General features: G+C 39.4%; 1 protein-coding gene across 1 annotated transcript in view; it reads right to left on the bottom strand.

Moving 5' to 3' along the window:
• Positions 1 to 25202, bottom strand: part of DNAH8 (dynein axonemal heavy chain 8) — a 323365-nt gene that overhangs the window by 294791 nt on the left and 3372 nt on the right. Inside the window, exons 2-5 of the mRNA XM_029943168.1 lie at positions 13030 to 13496; positions 12787 to 12921; positions 4526 to 4610; positions 1612 to 1763 (exon numbers count right to left, since the gene is read on the bottom strand). Coding sequence (XP_029799028.1) covers positions 1612 to 1763; positions 4526 to 4610; positions 12787 to 12921; positions 13030 to 13452 — 795 coding nt within the window. The 5' untranslated portion in view covers positions 13453 to 13496. The remainder of the gene's footprint in view (positions 1 to 1611; positions 1764 to 4525; positions 4611 to 12786; positions 12922 to 13029; positions 13497 to 25202) is intronic.

Here is a 25202-nt window from a genome sequence, read left to right as displayed (position 1 = left end):
CAGTTTCACTTAACAGTATATAAAATGCTGTGTTGTGACAGGTATCAATTATCCATTAGATACTGAATCAATTTTTCTTAAGCATTACTAACTGCTTGCTTTTCTTGAAGCTAGATTATTCTGAAAATTTCCTGTTAGACCTATGAGAGTGAACATATGGTATCTGTCCTTCTCCGCCTGACTTACTTCGCTTAGCATGACACCCTCGAGGTCCATCCACTTTCCTACAAATGGCCACATTTCATTCCCTCTCATTGCCATGTAGTACTCCATTGTACATATACCACACCTTCTTGATCCACTCATCAGATGATAACCATTCTAATGGATATGAGGTGATATCTCATTGTGGTTTTGATTTTCATTCCCCTGATGATTATTGATCTTGAGCATCTTTTCATGTACCTGTTAGTTATTTGGATGACTAAAAAAATCCCTATTCAGTTCCTCTGCCCATGTTTTAATTGGATTGTTTGTTTGCTATTGAGTTGCACAAATTCTCTCCTTATATTTTTTATTAACCCCCAATGAAGTAGATGGTTTGCAAAGATTTTCTCCTATTCCATAGGTTGCTGTTTTCATTTAATTAACTTTTTTTTTTTGCTGTGCAGAAGCTGTTTAGTTTGATGTAGAGTGCTTATTAATATTTGCTCTTGTTGCTGTGCTGTTGGTGTCATAATCAAAAAATCATTGTCAAAACCAGTGTCAAGGAACTTTTTCACCATGTTTTGTTGTTTTTTTTAACTTTTTAGAGATTGGGGGATGGGCAGAGGGACAGGGAGAGAGAGAATTATTCAGCCATGAGAAGGAAATCCTGCCTTTATAAGACAGCATGGATGGACCTTGAAGACATTATGCTAAGTGAGATAAGTCTGACAGAGAAAGATAAATACTGTACTATCAGACTTACATGTGGAATCTAAAAAAGCTGACCTTGCACTCATAGGTCTCACAGGAAAACAGGAGAAACCTAATGGAGGACCAGGGGGAGGGGAAGAGGGAACAAGAGTGGGGAGAGAGAGGGATGCAAAACTTGAGAGACTACTAAATGCTGAAAATGAACTGAGGGCTGAAGGGGAAGGGGGAGGGGAGAAAAGAGGAGGTGGTGATGGAGGAGGGCACTTGTGGGGAAGAGCACTGGGTGTTGTATGGAAACCAATTTGACAATAAACTATTTTTAAAAAATAAAATAAAAATAAAAATTAAAAAGCTGACCTTATAGAAACAGAGTAGAATGTTGATTACCAAGGGCTGTGGGGTAGGGAAAATTGGGGAATGTTTGTCAAAGGATACAAACTTCCAGTTATAAGATAAATAAATATAGGGGATCTAATGTACAGCATGGTGATTATAGTTAATACTGTAATGTATACTTGAATGTGGCTAAGACAGTTCATCTTAAATGTCATCACCAAAAACAAAAACAAAAAAAAAGGTAATTATGTGAGATGATTGAGCATTAGTTAATGCTACAGTGGAGTTCACAAAATACAAGTTTATTAAATCAACTTGTTGTACAGCTTAAACTTACACAATGTTCCATGTTGGTTACATCTCAATTAAGCTGGAAAAAAACATTAAACCATATATCTGGAAAAGATGTAAACATACCTCGTGAATATTTTTAACATTTATAGCAGTATCATTGTGACAGCGAACAAAAAATACACACAATCCTTTTAGTTTCTCTGGGGCTGCATTGTCTATATACAATCTCATCATTTTTGCCCCTTTCGTTGCTCCAGGAATAGTTCGACCACATTCTGAAAACAAAAGTCAAGAACTTAGTGTATGATCACATAACTGTTCAAATGTGATAAATTACTACGGAGCTGACACTGCGGCTTCTTGCTTCACTTTACCATAAGAAGTTTTTGACATGGTTGTGGAATCATTGTTTTTTGTCTACAAAAAGACATCAATAATGGAAATTCTTAAAGGGCAGCCTCCTCTGTTTTCTTTCCCTGAGCTCTGCACTTTTCTCCCTTCAAAGCCTTCACACAAACTGTTCTATCCCATCTCCGACCCTCTGCCTCCCTAATTCCTACTCAGCTTTCAGATCTTAGCTGATGCACGAGTCTCTTGGAAGCCTCCACTGCCTCCACAGAGAAGATTTAGTCCCCTACTAAATACACTCATAGCACCCAAGTTATAGTAAATTCTTCCTCGACCTGATTTTGGTGAGAATCATTTAAGTTTAAAAACTGTTAAAAATATGATAATTTTGTTAGATGGCTGGTTATAATTTTTATTTATTTTTTATTTAGATTCACGTTAGTTTACATATAGTATAGTAGTGGTTTCAGGAGCAGAATTTAGTGATTCATCACTTACATACAACACCCAATGCTCATCTCCTACACAGGTGCCCTTTTCTAATGCCTGTCACCCATTTAGCCCATCCCCCACCTACCTCCCCTCCATCAACCCTCAGCTTGTTTTCTATAGTTAAGAGTCTCTTATAGTTAGCCTTCTTCTCTGTTTTTCTTATTTTTCCCTCCATTCCTCTATGTTCATCTGTTTTGTTTCTTAAATTCTACATACAAGTGAAATCATATGATATTTGTATATCTCTAATTGAATTATTTCCCTATACATTTAAGTTCCATCCACATTGTTGCAAATGCAGAGTTCATTCTTTTTGATCAAGTAATATTCCATGACATATATATGTATATACATCTTCTTTTTAAATGTTATTTAAATTTATTTTTGAAGAGAGAGACAGAGCATGAGTGGGGGAGATGCAAAGGGAGAGACAGACATAGAATCTGAAGCAGGCTCCAGGCTCTGAGCTGTCAGCACAGAGCCCGATGCGGGGCTTAAACACATGAACCGTGAGATCATGACCTGAGCCGAAGTCGAACACTTAACCAACAGAGCCACCCAGGCCCCCCCAACATCTTCTTTATCCATTCATCAATCAATGGACATTTGGGCTCTTCCCATAATTTGGCTATTGTTGATAGTGCTTGGTTTTAATATGGAAAAGCAAAATCAACAGTCTTCCTATTTGCGACAACAAACAGATTTAAAATGTGATAAAAGAAATTTTTAAACTTTCACAAAACCATGAAAATCTTTTATCTTCCCAGCCTTCCCTCCTTTGGGTTTGGAGGATTCTTCCTGTCCCATGATTCTGGAAGACACCAGTGTCAGAGCCCTGCAGGGTAGGCAAGTGCAAACTAGACTAATCAGACTCTGCAAGAATATAAATTCTGATTGGAAACACCAAAGGTAAAAGGGGATTTGAGAGAAGTCAATCCAGTGATGAATCCTAAAAAAACTGCCCTGAAACCTGTGTAGGTGCTCTGTTCTCGTCTTTCCCAAGGCCTAGTGGCTCAATTACTTCTAAATTTTGCAAACATCCCAAACCTTTTTTTTTTTTTTGCTTGCATATGCCAGAGTGTATTTCTACTGCCTGCAGCCAAAGAACCCTGATACACAGTATGTAGCAATGTAAGAGCTCAAATGCTCATGGAGGTTGGCACAGAGCTACCTTTACCCCTAATAACATCCCTCCCCTTTTTCCTTGATAAGAAAACCCATTTTCTCATTTAGCAATGTGTACATTCCCAACAAGACAACTGTTTCTCAGCCTCCCTAAGCCCTATGGTAGCAGCGTGACACAGTTCTGGCTGATAAGACATAAGATAAGTTTAGGCTTTCCTGAAAAAGGGAGCCTGCTTCAGATCTGTGTCTCCCTCTTTCTCTGCCCCTCCCCTGCTCGCACTCTGGGACCAGGAGAGTAAATGCTGTCATGGGCTGAAATCATAATTGCAAATTAAAAATTCACTTACACATTTTACACATAGTAAAATGAAAAGTTTACTTTAAAGGAGTAAGTAAGGAGTATAGACTTCAGAGAGGGAATCTGGATTCAGAGATACTGGTTTTCAGTCTGGAACACTGGGGCAGGCATGAGATATGAGCCTCACCTAAAGGCAGCAGAGGAGAAAAGTAAGAAAGAACCAGTAGGAGGGACAATCCACACGATTTCAGAGATAAGTAGTCTAATGTCAAAAGGATGGCCTCATTATTAGGACAACAGCTGCACTTCCTGGCGAAGTGTTAATTATTTCAGGAATGCTGTGAACAGTAAGGGAAGCCAGGTACTCTAATGGACAGCTGTCGCAGACCCAGGATGCTGACCCGGGAGCACAGGACCGCTGCTGACCTCTCACGTGGTCTCACCACTGTTACTAGTCGTCCGGAAACCTGTGAGCAAAATGGCTCCCCCTGTTTCAGGGAGAATGCAGTTAAATTCTAGCGAAAATGTGCATCCCCCAGGAGATACCAGTGACTTCTAGAAATATATTTTCTCCTTAAATCATTATACCAATGCCTGAAATACCTATCTGGGCTGAAAATGTATTGTTTTTAAGATACTTTCTTTTCCACACATGAGCTTTCAGTAAATTTTCTTTATAAATAAAGTATTGTCTATGCATAAAAGAAAAGATATGCTGTACTTTAACATTCATTAACTAATAGCCAGCACAATGCCCTCATAAAATATCCTTACCAAGACCGGGGACATCTCCTTCTTGGTACAAAAATTTCAATGTCTTACAACCATCTTTCATAAAAAATTGAGCAAATGCGTCCAACTGTTAATAAAAGAGAAAATGATGATCAATAAAATGACTCGAGAACTACAATAAAATGAACGAAGCCCTGGGCAAGGCATTTTACATACCTTAATTCTCATCATTTTGCAGACTGAAAAAAACAAAAAGAGGCTCAACAATTTTATTCAAGATACATAGTGAGTGACAGGTACATCAGAAGTAGGATTAGAATTCAAACTAATTTAACTCCAAAATTACCATGAGATATATTGTAGATTTTATTTTGGAACCACATTAATGATCTACATATATAAGTATGTAACCACTTACCTGACCCTGCCTCACAGAATCTTATAGGGGTTAATGAATGAAACCAATTTCAGGTAAATATAAAGAATTATGATTAAAACAAACCATTCTTAAAAGCTGACATGGGGAACAGAAAACTTGCCTTATTAACTAACTTGGTGACCAAAATTGGGTTTTTAGACCAATTATTTGAGTAATTATGTTTTCAGCAACTGTAATTTGACCCATATTATAGCCAAACTAATATAAAACAAATTATTATAATGAAAGTATCCCATATTTATGAGCATGAAGTTCTTATTTAATTACTTTTAAGTCAGCCTAATATCTTTGTAAGTGGGAAACTAAATAGATCATGTAAACAAAAACCCTCACACATCAATTAGGAAATACAAAGTTATTCAACTCACTTCACATAGTCCACTGATTACATACATAAGTGTCTCTCTTGGGCAATGGTTTTCTTTTCACTTATTGACTATGTGTGGGAGGTATCCCAGATCTCATAGTCTCTCCCCCTAGGACAATGGTTCTCAAATATTAGTGTGCTTCAGAAAAGCACATAAGGAGATTTTAAAAGATACAGAATGCTACAGGGTGCCTGGGTGGCTTAATCGGGTAAGAGTCCAACTTTAGCTCAGGTCATGATCTCATGGTTTGTGAGTTCTATCCCATGTTAGTCTCTGTGTTGACAGCTCACAGCCTGCTTCAGATCTGTGTCCCCCTCTTTCCCTGTCCTTCCCCTGCTTGTGCACTGTCTCTCTCTCTCTCAAAAACAAACAAACAAACAAACAAACAAACAGAATGCTAACCCAGAAGACTTCCATTTCTAAGGAGTTCCAGGTGATGCTGACGCTGTTGGTCTGGGACCACATTTGGGAACCACCACCCTCGGAAATGAAATGAAATGGAGCCACAGAAATGTATAAAATTCCAGCCCTTCATTTTCTACTCTTCCATATCACACATCAAACTGACTTTTGCATAATTACAATCTGAAAGATGCAAAAAACTGTCAGCACAACTATCCTTGCACAGTTCCATTAATTCTTTCTTGTTCTATTTGATTATATGACCCATCAGATTTGAAAGAATCCAAGTTCTCAAAAGTAGAGCTCATACCTATGATAAAAAGTTATCAGAATATCAAATGCAACAAATTACTGGTTTTTAGACACATTGTATTCCTGAGTCCAGCAGCGTGAATGCTGTCATGGACTGAAATCAGAATTACAAGTTAAAAATCCACTTATGCATTTTACAAACAGTTCATCTGAGCTTCACCACAGCCTTGTACTAGATAAAGGTGGCATTATTATGCCCTTCTTGCAGAAGACAAAAACCAAAGCTAAGAAGAATTTGAGTGAAAAACCCAAAGACACGCAGCTGCAAGTTCAGAGCCTAGAGCTGGATGACTGCCTTGGGCCTCCAGAGTTGCACTCCAGCCACAGAACCACGCTGCTGTTGCCTTGACTTTGGAAACACTATCATGTAAGCCAGCGAAGCAACATAGGCTGTGATTATCCTGAGCAGTGCTATGAAGGGAGCAACAAGAGCATGAAAGCCAATGTGGTAGAAACCTCACTGGTAGAAACCTCATTGATCAGGGGTCCCAAGAAAGGGGGTTTTGAAGAAATTTTATGAAAAAAAGACTACTGCCAGAGGCCAGAGTAGGGTTAAGGGAAGCTGTGGTGGCAGCAGCACAATAAGACTATCAACAAAGGTAAAAGCCTGAAAGTGTGATGAGAGGGTGAATGGTATGGATGGATGCAGGTGGACACAGAGCTGTGGGAGATCTGCTTGGGAAGGACTCTAGTAAGAGGACATGACTGTAGCCAGAAAATATGGCCAAGTGGGGAGGGATCAGACTTCTCTCTCTTTCTGCCTTCCAATTTCCTGCTGGTGCTTTCTAGTGACTGAGTCACGTAGAAGCCAGAGAGCAAGGGAGCCCAGGTGATGGGTTCGAGAGAGGTCAGTCTTATGGGCTACAGAGTAGGATGGTGAAGAGTGGATAATAGATCTGAAGGCAAACAAAATAACCATCACACTCTCACTGTCCACCCTTTCGTGGGGACTTTAAAGAGCTGCTTTCCCTCTGAATTGCTACACCAGATTTCACATAAAAGAACATTTTCATATACCCAGTTTCCTAAACCACCCACCAAACCATGCCACCCCTTGTTCCTGGTTCCATCTTCTTATTCACCTGTCCACCAATCTTGATGCCAATTAACTGTAAGTGTTTGCCTGGTCCATTCAACTAAATAAGCATTCTGATCTCTCCCAGATTTTGAGATGGGTTTCCCTCCTGGCTGTACTATCTCCACTCCACTGTCACTTTGCAACTGATAAACAACTCTCACCAAAACACTTTTCCTGTTTTGATTCTTCCCTTAAAACCTAGGTTTCCCCAGATGTCCTAGATGAGCAGCCTAAGCAGAGTCTAACCTGGTCCATGTCAGCCTTAAAGGAAGAACCTAACCACACAGACCCAAAGTACAAGACACTGTCTAGGAATGACATATAAAAAGGTTTGCAGGCATATGACACTTCCTGGCCAGGAGGCTACCCAGTGAGAAAGACTTCCTCCAAACAGAGAATATCAGCCCAGAAAGCCAACTGGCAAATATTTAAGAGTGAGATTACTGGCTCCACAGGCATCCATCTCCCTGACTTAGTCCTAGCAGCTGTCCTTCTCTCAAAGTACTGGTCAGCGCCAATGTCTGTGCCTAAACCCTTTACACAGCTTCTGGGATTCCAACTGTGGGATTAGCCAAATTTATGACCTAGCACTTTTCAGATGAAACAAGTTGGATCTCCTATCTTGTTGTAAAGGTGGCACCATCCACAACCAGAAGAAGCTACTGAATTTGTGGGGCCAGTGCAAAATAAAAATGTGGAACATTTGTTAAAATTTTAAGAATTGGGGCATCTGGGTGGCTCAGTCAGTTGAATGTCCAACTCTTGATTTCAGCTCAGATCATGATTCCAGGGTCATGGAATCAAGCCCTCTATCAGGCTCTGTGATGAGCATGGAGCCTGCTTGGGATTCTCTCCCTCCCTCTGCCCTCCTCCCCCATTCTCTTGCATTCTCTCTCTCTCTCTCTCTAATAATAATAATAATAAAATAAATATTTTTAAAAATTATTAAGACTCTTAACTATAGAGAACAATGGATGGCTACCAGAGGGGAGGTGACTGGGAAGATGGGTTAAACAGGGGATGGGGATTAAAAAGTTTACTTATTGTGATGACCATCAGGTATTGTATGGGAGTGTTGAATCACTAAATTCCACACCTGAGGGGCACTTGGGTGGCTCAGTCTGTTAAGCGTCTGACCTTGACTCAAACCATGATCTCACAGTTCCTGGGTTTGAGCACCGCATCGGGCACTGTGCTGACAGCCTGGAGCCTGGAGCCTGCTTCGGGTTCTGTCTCCTCTGTCTCCCTCTGTCTCTGCCCCTCACCGACTCATAAAATGTTTTTTAAATAAATAAATTCTATACCTGAAACTAATATTACACTGTATGTTAACTAACCAGAATTTAAATAAAATTTTAATTAAAAAAAAGTATTTAGAGCACCAAACTTCTCTTTATCACAGCTCACTGGATGGTTGCCATGTTTATTCTCAACACAACAGGAGTCTGAGGTTTCATTTTCTGGAGAGGTTTCCGAACAGCAGGATGCCAAGGACAAGCCCTAAGCCCAACCCTAGCCTCAACCCTGACCCTAAAACTACCCCTACCCCTACTGATAACCCCCAAATTCTACATCTAACCCTAAAACTAACCTCTCAGGAAATCTCTTAATTTCAGGATATGAGGCATATATCCTCACCCTCACCCTAACCCTAGCTCTAAACCTAGTCCTAACCCTAACCCTAACCCCTAATTGTGAACCACTAACCCCTCACCCTAACTATAACCATAGCCCTAACCCTAAACTTATTTTTCTACAGAAGTGTCTGAATAGCAGGATAACAAGTGCATACCCTTACAGTGGCCCTAGCCCTAACCCTAATTCTTATCCTAGCCCTAAAACAAAACCTAATTAAAGATCCAAGGGGGGGGGAATTGGCATACAACTATAATGGAATATTACACATCCATAAATAAGGATGAAATCTTCCCATTTGCAACAACATAGATGTAGGTAGAAAGCATTATTCTAAGTGAAAACCTAATTATAACCCAAACACATACCCTAGCCCCTAACCCCCTAACCACTAACCTCATCCTAACTCTAAATTTACCCCTCTGGAGAGATCTCTGAACTGCAAGATAATAGGCACATATAATCACATGGCCCTAACCCAGTGTGATTATCATCATTTTTTCTGTATATATATTAAATGGAAAATTTGATATATATATGAAAATTACTCATAAAAAATGAAATCCTGCCATTTGTAATGACATGGATGAAGCTAGAGAGTATTATTGTAAGTGACATAAGTCAGTCAGAGAAAGACAAATATTGTATGATTTCACTCATATGTGAAATTTGAGAAATAAAACAAAAAAGCAAATAGAAAAAAAGAAAGAAACAGAAGCAAACCAAGAAACAGACTTAACTATAGAGAACACACTGATGGTTACCAAAGGGGAGGCGGTTGGGGGTGATGAGTGAAGTGGGTGATGGGGATTAAGGGGTGCACTTGTTGTGATGAGCACTGGGTTTCGCATGGAAGTTGAATCACTATATTGCACACCAGAATCTAATATTACACTATATGTTAACTAACTGGGATTAAAATAAAATTTAAAAAAAAAGAATTTCAAGGTGGATATGGTCAATTAATCTTCAATAAGAGAGGCAAGAATATGCAATAGGAAAAAGTCTCTTCAACAAATGGTGTTGAGAAATCTGGACAGAATGAAACTAGATCGCTTTCTTAAAGAATATACAAAAATAAACCCAAAGTGAATTTAAGACCTAATTGTGAGACCTGAAAGTATAAAAACCCTAGATAAGGGGTGCCTGGGTGGCTCAGTTGGTTGAGTGTCCAACTTTGGCTCAGGTCATGATCTCATGGTTTTGAATTTGAGGCCCACATCGGGCTTTCTGCTGTCAGCACAGAGCCTGCTTTGAATTCTCTGCCCCACCCCTCTCTTTGACCCTCCCCACTTGCACACTCTCTCACAAAAATAAATAAGTATTTAAAAATTTTTTAATCCTTATTAGAGCACAGGCAGTAATTTCTCTGACATCAGCCATAGCAAATTTTTCTAGATATGCCTCCTAAGGCAAGGGAAACAAAAGCAAAAATATACTGCTGAGACTACATCAAAACAAAAACCTTCTGCAAAGCAAAGGAAACAATCAATGAAAGTAAATGAGAACCTATTGAATGGGATAAGATATTTGCAAATGATATATCTGATAAAGGATTGGTATCAAAAATATATAAAGAACTTATACAACTAAACATAAAAGAACTTAATAATCCACTTCAAAATGGACAGAAGATATGAATAGATATTTTTCCAAAGAAGAAATACAGATGGCCAACACACACATGAAGTATCAGTATCACTCATCATCAGGAAAATGAAAATCAAAACTACAATGAGGTATCACCTCATACCTGTCAGAATGGTTAAAATAAAAAACACAAGAAACAAGTATTGGCATGAGTGTGGAGAAAAGGAAATCTGGTGAGAATGCAAACTGGTACAGACTGTGGAAAACAGCAGGGAGTTTCCTCAAAAAGTTAAAATAGTAAAAATAGAACTACCCTACAACTCAGTAATTATACTAAAGGGTATTTACTCTAGAGAGAAAAAAAAAACATTAATTCAAAGGAATACATGCACCTCTACGTTTACTGCAGCATTATTTACAATAGCTGAATTATGGAGGCAGCCCAAATGTCCATCAATAGATGAGTGGATAAAGAAGATGTGATATATATTACACAATGGAATATTATTGAGCCATAAAAATGAAATCTTGCCATTTGCAACAACATGCATGAAGCTGAAGAGTATAATGCTAAGCAAAATAAACTAGTCATAGAAAGATAAATAGAGTATGTTTTCATTCATGTGTAGACTTTAAGAAACAAAACAAATACACAAAGGACAAAAGAAGACAGAGAGAAAGACACAAACCAAGAAACAAACTCATAACTGTGGAGAAAAAAATTGATGGTTACCAGAGGGAAAGTGCGTGGGGTGGGGGGGAATGGGTGAAATAGGTGATGGGGATTAAAAAGGACACTTATCATCAGTAGCAGTGGGTAATGTATAGAATCATTGAATCATGATGTTGTACACCTGAAATTAATATAACACTATATGTTAACTATACTGGACTTTAAAAACTTTAAAAAGTTTTCTTAAAGAATTTCAAGGTGGGGACAGGAGATCATTAAACCAAGTGCAGGGCGCTTCAGCCCAGGGGCCTATTTGATTGCACAGTCCACACGCCCATGAAGCCATCCCTGACCACACCTGTACATTCCTGCAGGCAACTCTAGCGACCTGAAAAACTATACTCGACTTCTAGTTGTTTGCTGTGGCACCTCCTGTTTTATGTACACACTCCCATGCATTTTTCTATCTTTCACCATTAAAATAGCTCAGAGCTATTGATCTCTGTGTATCAATCGCATTCCCAGATCACCGTACCCACTAAGAGAACAGGAAATGGAGCAATCCTACTCGTACTATCAGAGGACTGCCAGGTCCTTACCTTTATAAGGGTCCTGAAAGAAGTGAAAGGCAGACGACTTTCCAGAACTTGGCAACACCCTGCATCAAGCAAGGGAGAGACTCCTTTAGGGATCATTCCCCAGAATCTTGGCTCCTAGAGCAAGCTAAAAAGTTTTGCCCAAGTTCACTGGTCCCTGTAAAAGCAGGAGTTATGGACCCCAATGATGACAACCTCACAACAACACTTCCCCCCTACCCTACTCTCTCATCAGCGCATTCAGTGTGACAACCAGCTCGCCACCAGTATGTACCTGCTCTCTGGTCTTGCTGGGGCCCCAGGTTAGTCCACTCCAAGAGCTGGTAAAGAGCTCAGGCAACTCGTAGTACATTGTTTTGAAAATTAATTTAGAGCCAGTGATACTGCTTCTGATAGCTTCTATTAAAGTCACAGGTTATCATATATTACTTTAATTAGGGTGAACACAGAAATTCATCAGTCAAAACTGGGACTTTTTAAGAGTAAAAGGAGCGGCTGTTAATAATTATGCGAGGAAAGTAGGCATAATCTAGGACTGTCTGTGGCATGCTGATACACATGGTAATCCCCTTGCCATTTTCTACTATGCTCATGCAAAAGTCATTGTTCCCTAGCTCATATGTACCCAGTTTATTTTTCTATACAAATGATTTGCATATGTAGTTCATATAACCTGTGGTTTTATTTGAGAGAGAGCACAGGAGTGTGTGTGTGTGTGTGTGTGTGTGTGTGTGTGTGTGAGAGAGAGAGAGAGAGAGAGAGAGAGAGAGAGAGAGGGAGAATTCCAAGCAGGCTCCATAGTGTGAGCACAGAGCCCTGTGCAGGGCTTGAACTCACAAACTGTGAGATCATGACCTGAGCAGAAATCAAGAATTGGTTGCTTAACCCACTGAGCCACCCATATGCCCCTGATCTGTGCCTTTAAAATAGTTAACTCTATCTGTGCTTGACTATCCCTCTAAGTTTTAAAGGCACTTTTAGTTCGAATTTTAGCCAAATGGTAATTGCTAACTCTTCTCTTCCTTTCCTACTCAATAGTAGTACTAACTAGAAATATGATTCAACTGGCTATAAGTTCCATAAAACTCCCCAATTGGTAAAACTTCAATCTTCCCTTTCTAAATGTTTTGTTGTTCATGACAATGCCTCAGGCTTCTTAAAACAATTAGTTCTCAAAGAGCAATTAAAAACTAGAAAGATTTAAACTCACAGATGGACAATCCAAAATTAATTCTTCAACGGCTACTAAGTCCAGGCCAAGCTTGTCTGCTAGAATTTCAAATATATATTTGTATGAAGGATCAATTTTCATTTTCCGATTTTCCCTTGCTTCTCTTAATCGTGCCTAAAGAATGAAAACCACGGGGGGGAAATTGCAATTATGAAGAAAGACCACCAAAAAAATTAATGTGACATAAAAATGACACTTGAAAAATCTTATTATAAGCAAGACCTGTCTCTCTTTTAATGTTTCCTGTACACTCGGAAGGCCACTCATGCTTCGAAGAAACCGGGATGATTTGCGGGAAGAAGACACTTCAGAAAGCATGGATTGGCCCAGTCGGATTGCAGATTTAGGTCGAACTCTAAATCCACCTGGCTCATCATGCCCAGTAGGAAGAAGCAAATTCAGAAAATCATTTCCAGAAGGAGCAGGACCTCTTTCGAAAGGAGAGTCAGTCACTCCCGCGGAGGATGCTCCGGCCACAGTGAGCCCAACCTCTTCGTTCAAAGGAGGCGGGGTCTCTTCTCCGGGAGGGGCCAGAGCCTCATCTCCCGGAGGGGCGGTACCTTCTGAACCAGGCGGGGCTGCCTCTCCTGAAGAGGGAGGAGCTTCTTCTTTCGGAGAGGGTGGACCACCTTCTTCAGAGCTCATGTTGGCTGCGGTTTCCTCCCACAGGGCACCTGAATCTTCAAAACCTAGAATTATACAATGTCTTTTGGTAAAACCGTACAATAAATGGAATGTTTGTGTTAATTTATTCCTCCCCTTCAGCAAAGTGTAAGTGTAAGAGCGCCTCCTGACTATGATAGGACTCTAGGGGACTGCCACTCCACACACATTCCATCCCTGTCATGGTAATTACTGCATCTGACAGGAAGGCACCTGTCCTCAGGTATGTAAGGGCTGAAAAAAGATTGAAAACCACCGCATTAGAGCTGAAATACTGACTGACTTCCGTCATGGACGGAAATATTCCTTGCATAGGGGAACTCTGTGATACAATTCACCAATCACTCAACTGTCCAGCCATCTCATCTATATAAGTATATCCAAGAACCCTCCCAAAGTATAAAACATCTCTTAGCAGTGTGAAGATTAATAAAAGAAAACCTCATTTACAATGTTTTTGGAAGGCCAGCAGGTGGGAACTCTCACAATCTACCAGCCCTACCACTGGTTGTGAATTGCAGACCAAATTGCAGTAAGAGACTGCACTTATGCGTGGATACTACTTTCCTATCCAGCAGGATTAAGAAAGACTTTCCCTTCTCCCAGCAATAGCCCAGCCAATCACAGACTGTCATAACTCAGCCAATGAAAAGCCAGTATACTTCCAGCTCCCAACTTACTCCAAAGGACTTTTTGTTTATAAGAGCCTTCCCAGTGTCCCCTTAAAAGGTGATTGTGACTATTTATCGAAGTAATGGTATCATATAAAGTATAAATCTGACCTACTCAATCAGAAAAGCTCTATATACAAAGTTATAGAAGTTATCATGAGCACAGGAGGAGCAGGAAAATTAGGAGACACCCGTGGAACAGGAGAAAAATGTCACTTAAAGAAAAAGAAACCACTTTATAGGACAATAATCAAACTTTCATCGAAATAAACACGTTTTCAGGATATGGCTAAGATCCAGAAGCCAGCATAATAGTAAACACTTGAAGAACACAACAACATAAAATTTCAAAGCAGAGAGTTCAAAAGAAGACGGAGAAAGAGCCTTTTTAATGAGAAATTCTGAGGACACTGGTACACACCTGGCCTAAGTAAGACAGTCCTTCTTCAGGAGGGACATGAGCAGCCTTGCATAAGACACAGAGACAGCTTGTAAACTGCACCCCACAGCTGCCCCCTCCAGCTTTCCCGAAGATCCCATAAACAGTCGAAATGGTTTTCTTTGCTATCCTAAATTGGCCTACTCCAGAACAGAAATACCCAAACTGACCTATCTTTTTGCTGCCAGATAAGCACTCATGCCCAAGATATGCAAGTAAGAACAACTGTTCCCAAATTGATTGCAGACTTTTTTTTTCTCATCCCCCTCTCTTCTCTCTTTTATAAATTCCAGTTTTTGTCTTTGTTCCTTGACCACAATCTAATGTCTACTTTCTTCACCTGTGAGTACATTTGCTTGGAAAGAAACTAAGTAAACATCTCTGAGTTATTATTGGATATGATGATCTACAATACCCAGGAGTTGTGGGGCACCTGGGTAGCCCGGTCTATTAACTGCCCGACTCTTGATTTTGGGTCAGGTCGTGATCTCACAGTTCATGGGATCAAGTCTCATGTTGGGCTCCATGCTGACACCACAGAGCTTGCTTGGGATTCTCTTTCTCTCACTCTCTCTGCCCCTCCCTCGCTCTCTCGATCTCTCTCAAAATAAATAAATAAACTTAAAAAAAATACCCAGGAATTGTGTTTGCATTATATGCTTACACGTGAAATTGGCCTAGAGACTGATCACGCTATCTACAGTACCTACAGAACAAGTTTAATGATATGTATTAGGGAAGTCATATCTACTGCCTGTCACTCTGTTCTAAATAAGGCTTTTGAATTCTGCAAAGCAATTCACTTTACTCAGTAAGAGAATCATGCCCACTGTCAAAGGATATTGTCAGGCATGGTTGTCTGGTTTCCGAAACCAAAGCAAAATTTACTTTAATTTCAAAATACTAGTAAAACCCATACACTGACTAAGCTCACTAGGACTGGAGAGTTTCTCGGTAGGCAACCAGTGCTCTTTCTAGAAACACCATTATTTATGCCACTATAGAGCCACTATTACTTAAGCCATCAAAGAAAGGCAAAAATTAAATCATGATATTATGTTTAAGAGGTCAGGGAAGTATGCAATTAATCTTAATGAGTTTTTCATCTAAAAATAGCCACTATTTCTTAAGTGTTGGCACAGATTAAATTTTCAGAAAATGTTATTTTTCCACGCAGTTTATTCCCTGAGGAGTCCAGATAGCTGAGATTCATGGCACATAATTTCAAAACTAGAAAAAAAATGTAGAAAGTTTCTAATTTAGCTCTGTCTTTTTACTGCTAATGAAACTAAGACCCAGAAAAGTCATAGGTCTTACCCGATCACACAAAAACAATCTTTCTAATCTTCAGATCATATCATATCACTACCCTACTTAAAGTCCTCCTCTGGGTGCCAAATACAAACTCGTGTGTCCTCCAGGGCTTTCCTGACTCAGTTCCAATCTCGCCAGCTTCTTCCATTACCTTTGCCCTGAGTGCTGCCAGAGGTCACAGCAGTTCTGGAAGTTTCAAAAAAAGCACTGTTCTCTCACCTCTAGTCATTGGCTGGGAGCTCACAGCCTAATGAAGGAGACAAACATACCAACACTTACAGTTTCATTACAGTCAGCCAACGTGTGTACAAGAATCTGTAGCATCAGAGGAGAAGACTCACGAAGGAAATCTCTAAGGAGGAGCTGCATTTAAGGTAAGTCTTGGTAGGATACATATGAGCTCCATGGAGATTTGGGAAGTTAGATTGTCAACAACTAAATGCCAGGTTTTATGTTTGGTGAGATATATAACAATGCTTGATAAATACATATATTTGTATAAAACACATGACCAACAAGCACATGGAAAGATAATGCTCAACTAAGAAAATGCAAATCAAAATGCATTTTGACCAGTAGATGGCATTTTACACCCACTAGGATGGCTATAAAATTTTTTTAATCTTTCATATTGTCTATTTATTTTTGTGAAAGACAGAACATGCATGTGTGCATGCATGCTCACGTTGGGGAGCTGCAGAGAGAGAGGGGGACAGAGGATCTGAAGCAGGCTCCATGCTGACAGCAAAGAGCCTGATGCAGGCCTTGAGCTCATGAACCATGAGACCATGACCTGAACCAAAATCAAGAGTCGCACACTTAACCAATTGAGCCACCCAGGTGCCCCGATAAATTTTTTTAAAGACCCGGGGTGCCTGGGTGGCTCAGTCGGTTAAGCATCCGACTTCAGCTCAGGTCATGATCTCACAGCTCGTGGGTTTGAGCCCCGCGTCAGGCTCTGTGCTGACAGCTCAGAGCCTGGAGCCTGCTTCAGATTCTGTATCTCCCTCTCTCTCTGGCCCTCCCCTGCTTGCACTGTCTCTCTGTGTTTCTCAAAAGTAAATTAAAAAAAAAACATTAAAAAATTTAAAAAGGACAATAAAAAGTGTTGAGAAGGTTGTAGAGAAAATGTAAATCTTCATACATTGCTGGTGGGAATGTAAAATAGTGCAGCCTCTGAAGAAAACAGGTTGGCAGTTAGTTCCTCAAAAACCTAAACACAGAATGACCACATAAGCCAGAAATCCACTCCGAGGTAGAATTCTACAAGTTCCATGCAAGAGAACTAATAACATCTGTTCACAAAAAATCTGCATATAAATGTTCATGGCAGCATTATTCATATTAGCCAAAATTAGAAACAACCCAAACGTCCAGTTTGGTGATGAATGGATAAACAAAATGTGAACAAACCTTGAAAACACCACACTAAGTGAAAGAAGCCAAATACAAAAGGCCACATATTGTGAGTCTTTTCATATGAAATTTCCAGAAAAGGCAAATCCAGAGACAGAAAGTAGATCAGGGATTGTCAGGGGATGGAGAAGGAAGAACTGGGTGTCTTTTTTGATAATGGAAATGCTCTGGGATTATTTGGTGATTATTTATGGTTGCACAACACAGTGAATATAATAAAAACCATGGAAGGCTATACTTTAACATGGTGAATTTTATGTTATGTGAAGTAAGTTTATAACTCAATTGTAAAATGCTATTTTTAGGGGAGCCTGGGCTATACTTTAACATGGTGAATTTTATGTTATGTGAAGTAAGTTTATAACTCAATTGTAAAATGCTATTTTTAGGGGAGCCTGGGCAGCTCAGTCCATTAAACTACCAGCTCCTGATTTCAGCTCTGATCATGTACTCACAGTTAGTGAGTTTGAGAGTTAGTGAGTTAGCCCCTGCATAGGGGCTCCAAACTGTTGTAGCCTGCTTGACAGTCTCTCCATCTCTCCCATTCTCTCTGCCCCTCCCCTGCTTTCATTCTCTCACTTAAAATAAATACACTTTTAAAAAATTATGTAAAAAAATAAATAAAATGCTATTTTTAAAAAAAAAGGATAAACACTGCTGTAAGGAAATGACCAATTTATTGACCATCTGTCCGGAGGCTATAGCTTGGAAAACTTGCCCTCAAACCCACCAGGGGAAAAAAAAAGAAGGCATTTTGAAACTAAATAAGAAAGGTAAAAAGAGATAGAATTAGTTTAGGCATAGATGACTGTTACCCCTCTGTAGGCACAGATTCTCCCCTTGCTCAAACAGCTATCTGTGATCTTGCAAAAAAAGAATATTAAAGCTAAAAATGCTTAATTTAGTCCTAAATATCACCAGTTGGGTTAAAGAGTACCTACGGTTACTAAGGTCAGGCTGAATCTCTAACCTCAGAGAAGGAAATTTCATGAAAACAAGGACAGAAAGGGAAGAAAAAAATGAAAGCTTCTCCCCTGTTCCTGTGCCACAGACCCAACCACGATGCAAAGTGGCATAACTATTATGTGCCCAGGGCCATGATACTCACTCTGGAGGACAAGATGAGACTCTTGTCCTCAAGGATTCACAATGCTATTGGAGAGATAAAGTGATCTTTGCAAGTCAAGAGTGTAAAATTGCAGAGTTCTACTGGAAAAATAATTTAGAGAAGGTAAGAATTCGTGTCAATGAAAGAGACAAAGAGGATTTCATGGAGGATTTGGGCATAAGTTGCCCTTGAAGACTAAGTAGGATTCAGCAAGAAGAGAGGGAAGAAACCTAGAGAGAAAAGTAAAGAGGTAAAGACAGGGAAATCCATGAAGAGGTTAAAAAAAAAAAAGAAGTTAATTTAAAAAACCCAAAGCTTAGAATTATGTCATATTAAATTTATTCTTCCAAAAGACTACAAACAGCAAGGATTCGGAATCAATTAAAATAAGTAAACAACGAATGATAAGACGTGCTTTTTTTTAAGTACAGATCGTAAAGTTAACATGTTAGAAAATTGGCTCAGTTCTTTAAAAATTTCTTTACTTATATTTTATTGTCAAGTTGGTTTCCATATAATACACAGTCCTCTGCCCACAGTGCCCTCATCCATGTCTATCACACTCCTTCCCCTTTCCCCCCTCCCTTCAGTTCCTCTAGTTTTAGTATTCAAGAGTCTCTCATGATTTGCCTCCCTTCCTCTCCTTAGCTATTTCCCTCCTTCCCCTCCCCATGGTCCTCTGTTAAGTTTCTCCTGTTAGATTTATGAGTGAAAACATATGGTATCTGTCCTTCTCTGCCTTATTTCACTTAGCATAACACCCTCGAGGTCCATCCACATTGCGACGAATGGCCAGATTTCATTCTTTCTCATTGCCATGTAGTATTCCATTGTATACATAAACCACATCTTCTTCTTTTTTTAATAGTTTATTTTCAAATTGGTTTCCATAATACACCCAGTGCTTCTCCCCACAAGTGCCCCCCACCATGACCATCACCCCCCTCCCTCCCTCCCCCTCCCTCTCCTCCTTCAGTCCATGGTTCGTTTTCAGTATTCAATAGTCTTTCATGATTTGTGTCCCTCACTCTCCCCAGCTCTCTTTCCCCCTTCCTCTCCCTATGGTCCTCTGTTAGGTTTCTCCTGTTAGACCTATGAGTGCAAACATATGGTATCTATCTTTCTCTGTCTGACTTATTTTGCTAAGCATGACACCCTCGAGGTCCATCCACTTTCCTATAAATCTCATTGCCATGTAATACTCCATTGTATATATATACTACATCTTCTTAATCCATTCATCAGGTGATGGACATTTAGGTTCTTTCCATGATTTGGCTAATTGTAGAAAGTGCCGCTATGAATATTGGGGTACATGTGCTCCTATGCATCAGCACGTCTGTATCCTTTGGGTAAATCCCTAGCAGTGCTATTGCTGGGTCATAGGGGAGTTCTATCAATAGTTTTTTGAGGAGCCTCCACACTGTTTTCCAGAGTGACTGCCTCAGTTTACATTCCTACCAACAGTGCAGGAGGGTGCCTGTCTCTCCACACCCTCGCCAGCATCTATAGTCTCTTGATTTGTTCATTTTAGCCACTCTGACTAGTGTGAGGTGGTATCTCAGTGTGGTTTTGATTTGCATTTCCCTAATGATGAGTGATGCTGAGCATCATTTTATGTGCCTGTTGGCCATCTGGATATCCTCTTTGGAGAAGTGTCTATTTATGACTTCTGCCCATTTCTTCACTGGATTACTCGTGTTTCAGGTGTGGAGTTTGGTGAGTTCCTTGTAGATTTTGGATACTAGCCCTTTATCCAATGTCATTTGCAACTATCTTTTCCCATTCCATCAGTTGCCTATTAGTTTTCTTGATTGTTTCCTTTGCAGTGCAGCAGCTTTTTATCTTGATGAGGTCTTAATAGCTCATTTTTGCTCTTGATTCCCTTGTCTTCGGGGATGTGTCGAGTAGGAAACTGCTGCTGTTGAGGTCAAGGAGGCTATTTCCTGCTTTCTCTTCTAGATTTTGATGGTTTTCTGTCTCACATTCAGGTCCTTAACCCATTTGACTTTATTTCTGTGTATGGTTTAAGAAAGTGGTCTAGTTTCATTCTTCTGCATGTTGCTGTCCAGTTCTCCCAGCACCACCTATTAAAGAGGCTGTCTTTTTTCCATTGGATACTCTTTCCTGCTTTGTCAAAGATTGATTGGCCATACATTTGTGGGTCCAGTTCTGGGTTCTCTATCCTATTCCATTGGTCTATGTGTCTGTTTATGTGCCAATACCATACTGTCTTGATGATGACAGCTTTGTAGTAGAGGCTAAAGTCTGGGATAGTGATGCTGCCCATTTTGGATTTCTTCTTCAATATTACTTTGGCTATTCTGGGTCTTTTGTGGTTCATATGAATTTGGAATGCTGGTGCAATTTTGATTGGGATTGCATTGAATGTGTAAATTACTTTGGGTAATAATGACATTTTCACAATGTTTATTCTTCCATCCATGGAATGTTTTTCCATTTCTTGGTGTCTTCTTCAATTTCCTTCATAAGTTTTCTATACTTTTCATCATACAGGTCTTTTACATTTTGGTTAGGTTTATTTCTAGGTATTTTATGGTTTAACATGCAATTGTGAATGGGATCAGTTTGATTTCTCTTTCTCTTTCTGTTGCTTCATTATTGGTTTATAAAAATTCAACCAATTTCTGTACATTGATTTTTTTACCCTGCAACTTTGCTGAATTCATTGATTAGTCCTAGGAGGCTTCTGGTGGAGTCGATTAGGTTTTCCATGTAAAGTATCATGTCATCTGCAAAAAGTGAAAGTTTGACTTCATCTTTGCCAATTCTGATTATTTTTATTTCCTTTTGTGCTCTGATTGCTGAGGCTAGGACGTCCAGCACTATGTTAAACAGCAGTGGTGAGAGTGGACATCCCTGTCGTATTCCTGATCTCAGGGGAAAAGCTCTCAGTTTTTCCCCATTGAGGATGATATTAGCTGTGGGCTTTTCATAAATGGCTTTTATAATGTTTAAGTAAGTTCCTTCTATCCCAACTTTCTCGATGGTTTTTGTTAAGAAAGGATGATGTATTTTGTCAAATGCTTTTTTCTGCATCTATACAGGATCTTATGGTTTTTATCTTTCCTTTTATTAATGTGATGTATCACATTGATGGATTTGTGAATATTGAACCAGCCCTGTAGACCAGGAAAGAGTCCCACTTGATCATGGTGGATAATTCTTTTTATATGCTTTTGAATTCGATTTGCTAGTATCTTTTTGAATATTTTTGCATCTCTATTTATTAAGGATATTGGCCTGCAGTTCTCTTCTTTTGTTGGGTCTCTGGTTTGGGAATCAAAGTGATGCTGACTTCATAGAATGAGTCAGGAAGTTTTTCTTCTGTTTCTTTTTTTTGGAATAACTTGAGAAGAATGGGTATTAACTCTGCTTTAAATGTCTGGTAGAATTTTCCGGGGAAGCCATCTGGCCCCAAGCTCTTATTCTTTGGGAGGTTTTTGATAACTGATTCAATTTCTTCACTGGTAATGGGTCTGTTCATATTTTCTATCTCTTTCCATTTGAATTTTGGTAGTGCATGTGTGTTTAGGAATTTGTCCATTTCTTCTAGGTTGTCCAGTTTGTTGGCATATAATTTTTCATAATATTTCCTGATGATTGCTTGTATTTCTGAGGGATCTGTTGTAATTGATCCATTTTCATTCATGATTTTTGTCTATTTGGGTGTTCTGTCTTTTCTTTCTGAGGAGCCTGGCTAGAGGTTTATCGATTTTGTTTATTTTTTCAAAAAACCAACTCTTGGTTTCATTGATCTGTTTGACAGGGTTTTTTTGTGTTTTTTTGGGGATTCTATTGGTTATTTCTGCCCTGATATTTATTATTTCTCTTCTTCTTCCAGGTTTGGAGTGCTCTTGCTGCTCCCCTTCTAGTTTCTATTAGATTTTGAGTTTGCGCTTTTTCTAGTTTGTTGAAATAGGCCTGGATTGCAATACACTTTCCTCTTAGGAGTGCCTTTGCTGCATCCCAGTTTGGATTATTGTATTTTCATTTTCATTTGTTTCCACGTATTTTTTAATTGCTTCTCTAATTGCCTGATTGGCCCAATCATTCTTTACTAGAATGATCTTTACTCTAAAACCTCCAAAAACATGGAGGTTTTCTAGACTTTTTCCTGTGATTGATTTCAAGTTTCATAGCATTGTGAAAGTGCACACGGTATGATGTCAATTCTTTCATATTTATGGGTGGCTGCTTTATGACCCAGTATGTGATATATCCTGGAGAATGTGCCATGCACACTCAATAAAAAGTGAATTCCCTAGCCTCAGTATGTAGAGTTCTAAATATATCTGTCAAATCCATCTGTTCCAATGTGCCATTCAGCTCCATTGTTTCTTTAGTTATTTTCTGTCTAGTTGATCTATCCATTGCTAAGTGAAGTATTAAAATCCCCTGCAATTAGCACATTCTTATCAATAAGATTCTGTTTGTGATTGCTTTACGTATTTGGGTGCTCCCAAATTTGGCACATAGATGTTTATAATTGTTAGCTCGTCCTGATGGAGAGATCCTGTAATTATTATATAATGTCCTTCATCTTTTGTTACTGCCTTTACTTTAAAGTCCAGTTTGTCTGATAAAAGTATGGCTACTTCAGTTTTCTTTTGACCTCCAGTCACATGATAGATATTTCTCCATCCCGTTACTTTCAATCTGAAGGTGACTTCAGTTCTAATATAAGTCTCTTGTAGACAGCAAATAGATGGATTTTGTTTTTCTTTTAATCCATTCTGGTACCCTATGTCATTTGGTTGGAGCATTTAGTACATTTACATTCAGTGTTATTATTGAAAAATGTGGGGTTAGATTCATTGTGTTCTCTGTAAGGTTCATGTTTGTAGTGGTGTCTTTGGTACCATGTATGCCTTGCAACACTTCCCTCATAGAATCCCTCTTGGGATTTCTTGTAGGGCTGGTTTGGTAGTGATGAATTCTCTCAATTTTTATTTATTTGGAAAAACCTTTATCTCTACTCCTATTTTGAATGACAGACTTGCTGGATAAAGGATTCTTGGCTGTATATTATTTTTGTTCATCACATTGAAGATTTCCTGCCATTCTTTTCTGGCCTGTCAAGCTTCAGTAGATAGGTCTGTAACCACTCTGATAGGTTTCCCTTTGTATGTTAGGGTCCTTTTATCCCTAGCTGCTTTCACAATTCTCACTTTATCCTTTTATTTTGCCAGTTTCACTAAGATATGTTGTGCTGAAGGTCAATTCAAGTTACATCTGAGGGGAGTTCTCTGCACCTTTTGTATTTCAATGTCTATTTCCTTCCCCAGATTGGGGAAGTTCTCGGCTATAATTTGATCAAGCACCCCTTCCGGACCTTTTTCTCTTTCTTCTTCTTCAGGAATTCCTCTGATATGGATATTGTTCCGTTTGATTGTATCACTCAGTTCTTGAATTCTCCTTTCATGCTCCTGGATCAATTTCTCTTTTTCTCAGCTTCCTCTTTTTCTATAATTCACCTATTCTCCTCTCTGCCTCTCAATCCATGCAGTAGCAGTCTCTATTTTATTATGCACCTCATTTATAGCATTTTTTAACTTGTCACAGCTATTTTTGAAGGCCTCTAGTCTTTGTATCAATACCTTCTCTGATGTCTTCCATGCTTTTTTCAAGCCCAGTGTTTTTTACGACAATTGTTCTAAATTCGTGCTCCATGATGTTACTTATGTCTGTTTTGAGCAGTTCTGTAGCTGTGACTTCTTCCTGGAATTTCTTTAGAGGAGGGTTCTTCTGTTTCATCATTTTGGCTAGTGCTCTGTCTCTTGTCAGTTTTAAAAGCTTGTTATGCACTCTGCATCTGTGAGTATTGCTATATTAAAGGAGGCTCATTGACTGTCCTGGGCCTGTCTGTTCAGGAAGTGTTCTTTTAATGGTGTCTCTTGGTTTTTCTTGTTGTGCCTTTGGTTATTTTATTTCCCTACTCAGTGATATTTGGGACTCTCCACCATATGGCTTGTTTCTTGGCTTATTTCTTGAGGTAGCTCTGAAAAGGAAAACAGACAGACAAACACACAGGGAACCAAAGCACACAAATGCACAGACAAATCAAACAAACAAGCAAACCAAAAGGGGAAAGAAAAGAAAGAAGAAAAAAAGGGGGGTGGGGACAAAAACAACAAAAGACAAAGGACAGCCTAAAAGCGTAAAATCAGGTTAGAGTAAAGGATGTTTGCAAAGGAATTCTTATGTGTTTAAGGAGACTCACAGGATCCTGAGGGGTCAAGATAATGTTAAGCCAAGATTCCCATTTGCCCTAGTGCAGTGTCATCATCAAGGCGGCTGAGCTCCTAAAGGAAGGTCACTCTGCCTGTTTCAAGGACTTGTCAATGGGCTGTAGGCAGTAAGGGAATTTAATTTTTCACTTGCCTTTGTTTCCCACATCACCATGGCAAGCACTTAAACCCTGCTTCATCTTGAATTACATCTTGATGAGGGTGATATTAGGGCTCCAGGAAATCGAGTCTATAGGTTTCCGGAGATTAGGTTATGGATCAGATTGCCTTTTTCTTGCAGTTTACTAAGTTATCCGTAAATTGAAGGAGACTCCTGTTCTGCATGCCTGTGATCTCTATCACTCAACTGTTTGCTTTCTTTCCTTTCCCCCATTCTTGAGCAGCCAGGAATGTCTGAGAAATATCCCACATATCCCACCTGAAGGTGGGGGTGGGGTGTTGTTATCCTGTACTTTGCCCCCAGCTTGCCCCATGCTCTCTCATCATTTAAGACAAATAAATAAATTGCCCAA

This window comes from Suricata suricatta, chromosome 7, assembly GCF_006229205.1.
Source record: "Suricata suricatta isolate VVHF042 chromosome 7, meerkat_22Aug2017_6uvM2_HiC, whole genome shotgun sequence".
Classification (NCBI taxonomy): domain Eukaryota; kingdom Metazoa; phylum Chordata; class Mammalia; order Carnivora; family Herpestidae; genus Suricata; species Suricata suricatta.
Note: the sequence above shows the minus strand (reverse complement) of the source record. Positions and strands in the feature narration are given on the sequence as shown.